At 38.1% G+C, this 12,519-nt stretch overlaps 1 protein-coding gene across 2 annotated transcripts; it reads left to right on the top strand.

The window, feature by feature from the left end:
- Positions 1-6,795: 6,795 nt before the first annotated feature.
- On the top strand, positions 6,796-10,821 carry LOC148853392 (serine carboxypeptidase-like 45). Of its 2 annotated transcripts, none has more exons than XM_088940878.1 (10): positions 6,796-7,496; positions 7,640-7,741; positions 7,854-7,949; positions 8,123-8,215; positions 8,305-8,384; positions 8,609-8,890; positions 9,026-9,150; positions 9,896-9,988; positions 10,090-10,207; positions 10,465-10,821. In XM_088940878.1, exons 1-10 carry the CDS (start codon positions 7,151-7,153, stop codon positions 10,612-10,614), a joined length of 1,485 nt encoding a protein of 494 aa, XP_088797004.1. In that variant the 5' UTR covers positions 6,796-7,150; the 3' UTR covers positions 10,615-10,821. The 2 variants fall into 2 exon arrangements, with proteins under 2 accessions (XP_088797004.1, XP_088797005.1); XM_088940879.1 differs by having other exon boundaries at positions 6,964-7,496; positions 7,854-7,953; positions 8,127-8,215.
- The last annotated feature ends 1,698 nt before the right edge of the window (positions 10,822-12,519 follow it).

Genomic DNA, 12,519 nt, shown 5'->3' with positions numbered 1-12,519 from the left:
CAACGGGTCCCGGGAGAGAGAATAAGAGGGGAAAGGGAAGGTAGTGTGGGTTGTCCTTATTCGGATGGACCGTTGTTGGAAATGGAATGGGACAGGTCACATTGCCATTGGAAGAGTAGGGTGTTTGCTCCTCAGTCCTCACGCGGCTGATGATGCCTGAGGCCTGATTCTGATTGTACGCGCATGCGTTCACCGGTTCACGGTCTTGTTAATTGTTATTGTAAATTCCCCCCACCACGGTCCCACCCATTAACCACTACGTTTGGAGTTCGGACCAAAAACACAAAAAAGTAGAATTGTTGTTGTTGAGACTTAAGAGATGAGTTAACCTTGCCCGTGCTACCACCATGTTCTGATGTTCATGTCCATGTGATTGTAATATTAGGGTGTGTGGAGTCTGTGGACACGCATGAAAAGCAAACTTTTTTTTTAATGGAAAAGGTGGGCACAAGGGATAGAGATAGGCGAGACTCGAGATATAGCCACTCTCACTTCCAACAACACAAATAAACTAGCACCAGCCTTTTATTTTTAGTTTTTTACATTTGAGCTATGAACTGAACTATTTTCGGTGATTGAGAGAGAGAGAGAGAGAGAGAGAGAGAGGATGTAGAGGGGGCATGGAGTGAAACCGAAGGAAATGATTACTAGGCTGCAGGCCTTACCAGCTCGAAACACGTGCCATTGTATTCGGAGATTTAAAAACCAAGAAGAGGAGCCGAGTCACTCTTCTGTCTTCTCTGACTCTGTTGATGCTGTGGGCTTGTGGCTGGGGCGTGGGGACTGGACTGGACTGGAGTGGAGGGTAATTGCGAGTTGCGACTACTGCACTGCCACTGTGGACTCTCAGTGGCTCACCCAAAAGGCGATTGCTGAAGATTCAACCACTAACGTCACGGGATGGGACCCAATGCCGTCTCAGTTTGGGAATTGGGACCTCCCCCTCCCCCTCTTTTTCTCTTTTCCATTTTGTCTCCACTAGACGGGTGGGCCCAAGAGTCATCGCTAAAAGGAATGTTCCACGTGAGTAAGTCATGCCATGCGTGACTAAGATGTTCCTCCGTTTGAAATCATTCCCTTCTTGACGACTTGGACCCAATCATCGCTTTCACAGTGTCCGCCGGGTTTGAAACAGAGTGAGAGCGAGACTGAGGGACACTGAGACATGCTCCATTCCTTCCTCCCAACGTTTAAGCCTTCAATCAAATTCAAACCTACCTATATTCTGCGGTTCTGCCTTTCAAGTTCCTACTTCCTGATTTTAGTATTTCACTAGGCTTCCTTTTATTTACAACACAAGCTTCATTTGCACCGGTGTTAGATGGATGGGAGTGAATATGGGCTGTGTAAATTTTGGTTTACTTTTTATTCATATTAAATTTTGTTTTATTTGTTTGTGCCATGTAAAATGAATGATGTATTCTTACTTTATATATAAAAGAATGGAAGCGGCATGAATGTTATTTGTTTGTTTCCTCATTTTACATAACCAATGTTTTCGAATTGCCATTCACCCTGATGGTTAGATCATTTAGACCAAAAATTGTTTAAGCAACTGATTCTATTTTACTCCAAACCAGATCATTGGCAAAAAACTATTGAATTGGTAAATGACTCATTGACTGGGGTGATCGAATTGTTGACCCGTTTGACATTTTTTTGGTTATTTTTTTTAAATTTTTTATCAGAATGGGCCGGCTGTTTGAAAAAGACGGTCAAACCATCAACCCAAAAACCAGTGGCCAGAACGACTCTGATTCCGGATCAATTTTTAAAACATTGTATATAACAAAGAATTAATGTATTAGGAGATAAAATACAAAACTTGAACTGAATACAAAATTTGTATCTAATTTAGATTTGCATAGAACCAAAGTAAATGGCTGTTCTTTTTTGCCTTTTTAAGATTGTTATTTTTTTAATACACATGAAAAGATCAGATGAAATATAATGGAGATGTGGGATATTGATTCTTGTACCTCTTGCATGCTAAGCGAGCCCTCTACCATCTGTAATACATCTAATGGAGTTAACTATGGTTGTTGGGGGCCAACTACTGTTGAGAGTGTTTTTAGGCCGACATGTTTATCAATTAACGCCTATACCTATGAATATGGTTAAAAAGAAATAGGGAGTAATTACTATTTTACCTAGCATAGCATTCTCAAAAATGTTCTCAACAGCACAGGCTGTTGGCCCCCAATAGCCAAAAGTTTTTCCCATCTAATGGATTAAGCTTCTTGTTGTTGTTGATAAGTATTTTCCAATATGGGGAGACATTTTTTTTTCCTTTTTGCACAATGTTTTAAAAACCGATTCAGAAATGGAACTGTTTTAGGCATTGGTTTTCTGGGTCAATGGTTCGGCCGTCCAGTTTAAATGGATGATTCATTCCAATTAAAAAATAAAAAATAAAAAAGTCGACCTAAAATCATTATCCAGGTTGAATGGATGGACAGTTCAACCATCCAGGTCAGCAGATTATTGACCAAGTCAATTTTTTTTACCAAAATATGGGTTAAGGGTAAAATGGAACCAATTGATTGGATGGTTTTTGGACCGAACGGTCTGACCGTCCGGGTCTCCTTTTCAAATTACAACCTTCCCAAACGTTGTGTCATTTAAAAATGGGTCCCTCATTTGTCACAGACCACATGGGTCCCACACCAAAATTTAATTGGAGAAGCATAGACAGGCCTAATGCAGATTTCTAAATTCCACTGCAAATCTATAAACATTCAAAATGTCAAATATCCACACTCTATGCACCAATGCCCGCCCATAAATTAGCATCAAATCCGAGCTGACACCTACCCCAACAGTATTTTAAACCTACAAATTCTGACCCGTCATTCTCCCAAATCTAATTTATGTTGTAAGATATATGATGCAAAAGGTACACAATTGCTAAAAAATAAATGATTGTGTAGAAATTTGTCTCTCTTAAATATTCGTACTAACTACTAACGAATACTAATACAATAAAAAAGAAAAAAAAAACTAATACAAAGATTATTAAGTATTTAGGTCCTGAACCAAATGATACGACCGAATAATTTAGGCCCATGAAATAGAACAACTGGAAAGCGCATTTTTCTGCCCAAATCAAGTCTTGTTTCGGTACCGGTTTGCTGAGTAAAAAGACAAAAAAAAAAAAAAGGATTCCTCCCAGTACTATTGCTTTAGGTCCAGTCCCAACATATAAGAGTGTCCCATCTTCTTTTTAACCCCTCTCTCACCAGGGAAATATCATTTGAAGTTTTCAACGAAACAAACTGTTCTTTGCTGGGGGGTCAGGGATTTTGCATATAGCTCTATCCAATAACATCGTTCTATTCAAATAAATAATTTTCCTCTTAAATCATGGGTAAGAGTGGGGCTTGGTGCGGATGGAGGGGGGCAAAAATAAGAGACAACTGGGGTGTCTGCAGATGGCCTCTTTCTAAACGAAAACAAGTGGGAAAACTCTTGATAAAGTTAATGGGGGATGTCGGAGAATAATAGTGTCTCATTTGCTAGCCTAACACCAAGAGTAGTTGGTTGCTTGCTGGTTCATGAAATGGAAGTTGCTTTGCCAGTTGCCGCTTCCCAATTTTAGGGATTAATTCCTTGAGCAGCTAGCACAGCACTCACTGCTGTGAAAGTCTGAACTTAATATTGGTTTTTTTATGGCATCTGAATTACTTGCGGCTGCGGGTCTCTCCTCTCACAGTTTCACAGTCTCACTCCCATCAAACCCACCGCTCATTGGTGGTTAACAGGCAACAGCCATTCTATCTAATTCAGGCAGAAGAGAATTTCGCTGGTTCCCCAGGAGCAGTGCAGAAGGGTGAAGAACATCACCATTGGTCATTTCTGAAACCCAATTTGATCTGATGCTTCATGCTTCTCTCTCTCTTTCTATCTGTTGTTCAATCACGTTGAAGCAGAAGCTACTCCAAGTGGGTCCCGTCAAAAATTTAAAAATAAGTGAAGCTCCATACCGTGCTGTCTGGCATTATCTCCTTTTTTTTTTTTTTTTACTTGACTGATATTGCCAAGTCTGCATCTGAAAAGGAAGGAAGAATGGCCTACTCTCTACATTTTATTTTGTCTTAAGATGAAGCTCTTTCTTGTGTCATGTGCACTGTACCCTTCTTCACTGTTGGCTTGCTCAGTAGTCTCAGGAGGAGGGAGGCCTCAGAGACGCCAAAGATCCTGGATTGGGGTTTGAGTTCTCGCTCATTAGATCAAACTTTCAAACTGTGTTACCTCTCGTAAGGTTTAACCAAACCCGTGAAGCTAGAAAAATAGCAGTGGCAATAACGTGATTGCATGGAAGAATGGGGTTTCTTGTGAAACGGCATAACGTTCGTTCGGGCCTATGAAATCATAACTTCTGTTAAAACTTTAAAAAGACCAGCTGTGGTGAGTGCTGACAACACGAAGACAGTGAAAGGGACGAATTTGAAAACTCGGGAAACTTTTGTTAGAAAAAAAGGGAGGAGGATTGTCAATTTCGGTATGGCGTTTGCATGTGAATTTTGATGTGAGCATGTCAAGGGTAGTAGTATTAGTACCTTTTTTTTTCTACTGGTTATTTTGGTAATTAATCACCCCCTTGCTTTTAAATATTTGGTGTTCCACCTCAATCCTCACGAAGAACAGACCTCCACTTTTTCTTGTTTGCTTGCTGTTTGTTTGTTTATTCATCCATCGTTATCCTAATCGGCTAATCCTAATCCATCTCTATCAAATCCAAATGCAAATGAGAATTCTGCTTCGAGTTCCAGGGAAAAGCAGGCAGCGAATTTGAGACATACGTCGATTTAGAATGTAGACAATTACAAAGTGTTGTGACCATCTTAGGGACCATGACACCAACAATGTTTTTTTTTTTAAATACTATAATCATTATTTGTCTAGTCTAGTTATTTAAACGCAACGGCTAGGAAATGGGTGGATGCAAATCCCACAAATTGGGCGGGTAATTAATTACACATAATTGCTTTCCTTTTTTACTCAATTACCCTTGATTTCAGAGATTATCAGGATAGTATACAGTACTTCATGTGCCCACGTGGCAATACAAGAATCTACAAATATCATTAAAAATATTAGGAAAATGATTATATATATATTTTTACTGTCTCATTCACTGTTAGGATATGATACCACTCTGCTGATTACGCTCTTGGGATTGAATCTGTTCAGGTTTCTTCTAGCAACCTTTTACAAATAGAAGTTGAAAATCAAACACTCCCCCAACTCCATAAACATTAACCCTTAGTCACTCCCAAACCGGTAGCGGATTGGATTTTTGAGAATTCAAACTCTCAATTCAAATGAAAAAAAAAAAAAAATTGCTCCGTCAAGGCAGGTAAAGATGGGTACCACCAAATAGGGTAGAAATTGTCATTCTTAATTTTAACATGAGATATGGGTGGGGCCTATGCTTGTACAAACTTCAAACCCAATGGGCTTTTGCTTAAGGGGACATGTTAGAGAATAAATAACAATTGAAGTACCTCACTTCACTTAACAAAGGAAAGAAAATGTACAGACCACAAAGGATGGATATCCTATCACTCTTAAAAATGTATACTTTGATGCATATATTTATATTGTTTATGTAAATGTTTATCCGACCCATTAATGTGGGATCATCTCATTGGTTCTTGGAAACACTCATCTAGTTAAAACTGGATTTTAATACTCTATTTATTTTGTAAGAAAAATATACTCACCTCAAAATGAATTTCTTCTTTATAAAAAGTTGAAACCTAAACTGGACAAACCTATACTTGCCACCAAATTAATCCTCTTTTCGGGTATCAAAACAAGAGTCATCTTGAGTGGGCAGTTGCAACTTACAAAGGAAATTCTATATAATGCAAGACCCATTTTGCCCGGTAACCTCAGCAAACAGAAAGATAATCAGATAATTGGTAAAGAAATCAATTTAGATTCTCCAAAGTCCAAACAACTGTTAAAAACAATTTTCAGAACAAACCTGTAAAATCAATTTCTGGTTTTCATGGGGTGGTCTTTTTCTTGGCAAGGAAATGTGTGCCTGGTGTCAGGTTCTCAAGTGGGGACGACTGTACAAAAAGAACTAACTTTTTTCCAAAATGCCTTCTGTTATCTAGGGACTTTCCCCTCAGGTAGGGAGCAAAACGATCTTTGGTGGACCATACTTTCAGATCCCACATTTTGTTTCAATTTACATATATTAGATTAGATGATACCTCTGCCATGTATTCCTCATTCAATGTATTAACTATTAAGGGCAAAGAAAGATCAAAGATGGCTTCAACCTCAATATTAAGAAAGCACTTTCTTTTTCTTTCACAGTGGTCAAGCAAGGAAAAAACAAAGTAAAATTCCTGCCGAGTAGATAAAGGAATAAAAGAGCTAACAGGAAAAACTTTTATTTTAAATGCAAACAGGAAAAAAGAAGTTCCAAAATGGGTTGTTCTTGAATAATCACAGTGGATTTTATGAAAATAACAATGGATAAATGCTTTAGAAAGAAATTACGGTCACAGAATGCATTTTTTCCTCGTTCAATTTAATGCAGTCTGCCATTGCTTAACACTACATAGTGTGTAGGTGCAATTATGAAATTGGAAAAGAAGAGTTGGGTCTGTACATGGAGATCATCAAAGCATAATTACTCAAAGTATGGTCTGTTCTGACTATAGTCATTCAATCACACTTTTATTTTCCAACCAGAGAAGATCAGAAGGTGTATTTTTCTTTTATTTCTAGACTAGAGATATATAAATCTACTCCTTTGTCATTTTCATTCATTTTAAGGAGAAAGGAAAGTAACTTGTACAAAGCAACTTTCCATGGAACAAAGATTTTTTTTTTTTTTTTTTTTGTGGGTTCTTACTGGTTAAAACAAAACTAAAAGCCACTGAGCTGCCATTTCTGGTAAGAAATTTTGGCTTTAAAAGTTGCTCAGGATTCCATTACTCCCCCATCATTTTCAAAGCACTCTACCCTATACTGACTCAGCCAAGTCAGCGGAAACCTAACACTGTGTGAAATGTCAATTGTTTGTGAGCCTCCTGCACCTCTTTCATGTCCATCCTTCAAGCCTGTGTGAAAAATAAAGTTGAAATAAACAAATAATAAAAAAGAGACAGAAGTTTCTGTTTATTTAATGCCCCCGCACTCAGCAACAACAACTTATAGCTGCCTCAGCTTCTCTCACCCTCTACCTGTCTCCCTACCGATCTTCTTCCGTCCTGGAATCATGAATTCTCCATCTTGGAATGCCATTGCCGCTCTTACAACTCTGTTTCAGCTGTGCCTTTTCTTGGAGATTTCAGCCTCTCTATCTCCTTCTGATAAAATTATTGCTTTACCCGGCCAACCCCAAGTCGGTTTCCAGCAGTTCTCAGGCTATGTTACTGTGGACGAAAAGAAAGAAAGAGCTCTATTCTACTACTTTGTTGAAGCAGAAATAGATCCGTCTTCGAAGCCTCTGGTTCTCTGGCTAAACGGAGGTCTGTGGCTCCATCTCATTCTCTCAAATGGGTTTTCTGGGTACAAATGAATTGCGAAGAGAAATGTAGGATGCAGACAAAGAGAGAAAAGGAAAGAATTTGGTGTTCTGTCCATTCTGAATTGTTTGATTTCCTTTTTGCAGGGCCTGGTTGTTCTTCTCTTGGAGTTGGGGCATTCTCCGAAAATGGACCTTTTAGACCAAGTGGAGAGGTTTTGGTCAGAAATGAGTATAGTTGGAATTCAGGTACCATGTTCCTCCAAATGTTGTTCTGTTCAATTTCTTGTTTTCTTTCTTGAGTATTAATGGATGATTGCATCACCCAGCTGTTTTTTTTGTGTATTTCTCTGTTTTGCAGAAGCAAATATGCTATACCTAGAGACACCCGTAGGTGTTGGGTTCTCTTATTCAACCGATACCTCCTCCTATGTCGCTGTCGACGATAAGATAACAGGCATGTCTCAGAAGTTTCAGTAATTTCTAGAAAACAAGGGGACCAAAAAAAAAAAATAAAACAGAAATTTTCCTAATCCAGATCAGCTACTATGCTGATTCCAAGACATGGGTTCTGTGCAAGGATAAAATTCTTCAGTGTTCTGAAACTGTTTTTGCATTTGCTTTCTTAAGCCAGGGATAATCTCGTGTTCTTGCAACGGTGGTTTCTCAAGTTTCCACAGTATAAGCACAGGGATCTTTTCATAACTGGGGAAAGCTACGCAGGTATTTTGTTGCCTCAAAACAACTACCATCTCCAGTGACTGCAACAAGCACGAAAGATACAATTTTTAAGGCTTTCTGTTTATTTCCAGGCCATTATATTCCACAACTCGCAGATCTCATGATTCAATTCAACAAGAAGGAAAAGTTGTTCAACCTGAAAGGAATTGCTGTGAGTATTGTATTATAACGTTGAAAAGTTAAATATTCTCTTCATAAATTATTTGAATATTATTTTTAATTTCACATGATTCATGTGGTTATATCAGTTGACAATTGGAGAATTCGTCCTCGTTTTCCCTCTTTATTTAGAAATGATTTTTCCAGATTTTTTTTTTAGTTTGTCTTTTTCTATGTTATTTGCTTGAGCTTTAACTGAAGTTTCTTCCGTTGCAGCTGGGAAATCCAGTTCTGGAATTTGCTACCGATTTCAATTCGAGAGCTGAGTTCTTCTGGTCTCATGGGTTGATATCGGATTCCACATACAGACTTTTCACCTCTGCTTGTAACTATTCTCGGTATGTGAGCGAATATTACAGGGGGTCTGTTTCTTCTGTTTGCTCAAGGGTGATGAACCAGGTGAGTAAAGAAACCAGTAGATTTGTGGACAAGTATGATGTTACGCTTGACGTCTGCATTTCGTCCGTGCTCTCGCAATCCAAGGTTCTTAGTCCCCAGGTGAGCTTTGAATCCATGGTTTTCGTTTTTCCTATTACTAATATTAATTACCTCTCTTTAATCCACTTCTCCTGTTCTTCTGACTCAACCTTTCACCCCTCTTTTCTATTTTCTTTTCCTTGTTTAATCTGACAGCAAGTTACAGAGAGGATTGATGTCTGTGTTGAGGATGAAACGGTGAATTACTTAAACAGGAGGGATGTGCAGAAAGCTCTCCATGCCCGTCTTGTAGGAGTCCGCAGATGGGCTGTTTGCAGCAAGTACTTTTCTTGACTCTTTCCATTAAAGAATGAAAATGAATTAAAAAGTCGTTTATGCTTTAGGTTGTGTGTGTGTGTATGTGGTTGAAATTGCAACCATCCCATAGGTACAGACATAACTGAACCATTTTGATGACAGCTTGGTAGTCTCATGGCGGTACCATAACCAAATTGGCCAATTTAATGGTCATAATCAGCGCAGAATGATATCACTCTTGCACTTTCCTGTCACAGAGGAGGGGTTGTGGTTAATGGTCTTCATGGTTTTTTTTTTTTTTTTTTTTTTTGTCGATTTTACCAAAAGAAAGATTTAATTGGTTCTGCATAGAATTTTTTCAGAGGGTGGGGGCTGAGGTTTTGTCTATTGTGCTGATGGCCAATGATAGTATGCTGGACTGTTGACTGTAAGTTCAGTGGCCATGCAACATCTGAAAACTGATCCATCCATTAGTTGTGATATCAGAATGATGCTTCTGGGGAGTGGGGACTATACTGTGCCCAAGAAGACTGGTTGTGGTTGATAGCTTGAAGTGTAGGACTCACAGAGGACATGTTTCTCTGTTGACAAGTTTTTCCTTTTGTTTGCCCAAGACTTGGACCAAAAGAAAATAAAGTATTTGTTTCTCAGAGAAATTTCTCATGGAATCTCTCTCTCTCTCTCTCTCTCTCTCTTTGAGGAAAGGAGCACTACTTTCATTATTGACTTATTTTTCCTTTTTCGTTTTTGAACTGATGGCTGCTACAGTATCCTGAACTATGAGCTGCTTAACCTGGAGATACCAACAATCTCTATTGTAGGCTCACTTGTTAAGGCTGGAATTCCGGTGTTGGTTTACAGGTAAACGTAGGCTTGAAGCCTCCTCATGATCTTGGGAGGATTAAGAGAGTTTTGTTCTGAGTAGACATTAAAGTAATGATAGTGAATATTATTGATTGCAGTGGAGATCAAGATTCTGTTATCCCACTGACTGGAAGCCGGACTTTGGTACATGGACTGGCAAAGGACCTTGGACTGAATACAACAGTACCTTACAGAGTTTGGTTCGCAGGGCAGCAGGTAACTCTTTTTTATGAGCACTAACGAAATTCAGAAACTTTGCAAAATAAAAAGAAAAAAAAGTCTTCGAACTTTTTTTTTTTTTTTATTTTTCTCTTTGAGTGAAAGAAGTCTAACTCTCTAACATCATTGTATCAAAAAATTGAGATACAAGAAGATTCTTGTTTGTGATCAAATAGTTATATTTTGTACGATTTTTCTCTTAAAAGGATTGACTTATTAATTGAGATTTTCTGCCTTTTTTTTCCTTTTTCCAGGTTGGTGGATGGACACAAGTATATGGGAATGTCCTCTCATTTGCCACCATTAGAGGTGCTTCGCATGAAGCTCCTTTCTCTCAGCCAGAGAGATCACTTGTGCTATTCAAGTCATTTCTTGAAGGCAGGCCTCTACCTGAAGTATTCTGATCTAATGATCATCAGTTAATAAATAGGGTTGAAGTTGTAAGTATCGTTTTCCGTAGCATTTAATAAGGATTAATAAATGCAGTGAAAGAAAGAAATTGTATCAGTTGGTCCCTTGGGTGTGTCATTCTTAGTGTTCTGCAACTTTTAGTAAAGAGGAATTTTGTAAAGATGCAAAGAGAATTTTCAATTTGGAGGTCATTGTTCAAACTTTCTAGTTTTTAAGTTAACCAGATCGATAATCTTTTTACTTTTTGGGGGGTTTTAACCAGGTCTTTGTACAAACAGATTTCTCTGTTCAAGCTTTTTTACATAAGAAATTGCTCTGCATCCAGTAAAATATGTTAGTAGAATTCTGGTTAATGAAATATCTAAGAGAGGCAATCAATGCATAGATTGGAGTCTTTACTGGGTGCATTGATAAATATGCAAGTAGTGTTTTATTAGAAACTCTGAGCATTAATGCTTAAGATAAATGATTTGGGATCCATTGGGCACACAATGGCGCATGTCATGCGTTACACAACCAATCACGATTAAACACGCCAGAATTCCAGAGAAGCTTTCTAAGAAAAAGTTGCAGAAATCAAGTAAGATGAAGAAGAATGTATTATCACATGGAATATCATTATAGAAGATGTTTGGTATCGTGGTGATTGTAGAAACTTCAATCTGATGATTCTGTATATAATGGACACTCTTCATGAAAATACGGTTGTCTGCTCAGCATTTTTATACAAGTGGACAACTGGGCATAACCAAAATTGCTCATCAATGCAAAGACACTAGTGTGATGCAAACACTCTTCTACACTTTCATGTCACAAAACACCATCATTATGACTGACGCTAAAGAGGTGTTTTTGCTTTTCTTGTTTTTAAAGCATGTCACGTCAAGGAAAAAGTTCAGTCACCTTGGCCCCTTTGTCCAATGTGGCAACGAGAGGATTACATTTATGAAAGCCATCAGTACTTCTGCACCAATCCACTTTCAGTGCTTCTTTAAGGTTCTTCTGTTTGTAGTGCATTTCATTTGCACTATTACAAATGTATGAATATGCAAAATGGGAATTCTAATCCACTTTTGCTTTACTTTGTTGCAGGTTTTACCTCATCTAAACTGCAAAGTTCAAAAAAATAAATTAAGGTAGGAATGGAAATAAAAAAATAAAAAAAATTGCATTCAAATCATTTGCACTCCCATACTTGCTGCAAATAAATCAGTCTTAATTTTATCCATGAGTACCCCCGCCAACCTTTTTTCCATGGTACATTATATCAGCAACACGACGTTTCCATATGGTGAAATTACCCAAGTTCAATGAGAATGCAAGAGTCACGCAGGCATATGGACCATTTGTGTCCAATCCTTTTCTACCCTCTGTTGGTACTTTGTATTGGACAAACCCTTACACCAACTTCTGGTTACAAACTTTGAAACGAAATTGCATCATCAAATTTGACATACCCCAGAATTCAATGTTGTCAAGATTTATTTATTTATGTATTTATTTAATGAAATGAGCTTCATCAATCATTATCATCATATGAGCCTTATATCAACTATATGACGTCAACTACATGAATCCTGCTTTGCCATTCAGTTTAGTTTAGTATCATGTCAAAAAAAGGATTGATAAGCAAGGTTCAAAATTTTATCACGTATCGGTTATACATATCATTCCAGCAAGTTTTCGGCATGGTATATATGGTACCAAATTGAATGTACCGTATTTATTCATCGTATCGTGCCTGTATCATACCCGTTGTTGAGTATTAGTGCGTTTCGGCATTGTACTGGCCGATATGCTATCGATACGGTAGTGTATCGACCGAAACAATATAATTTTACTGTGGCGGAAATGCAAATAAAACTCCCTTTGAAAGAGGGTTTCTAAACACATTTCAG

This window comes from Nelumbo lutea, chromosome 4 (genome assembly GCF_056320005.1).
Source record: "Nelumbo lutea isolate HS-2025 chromosome 4, American lotus-T2T, whole genome shotgun sequence".
In the NCBI taxonomy this organism is placed as follows: Eukaryota; Viridiplantae; Streptophyta; class Magnoliopsida; order Proteales; family Nelumbonaceae; genus Nelumbo; species Nelumbo lutea.
This window is presented reverse-complemented; position numbering and strand designations above follow the sequence as displayed.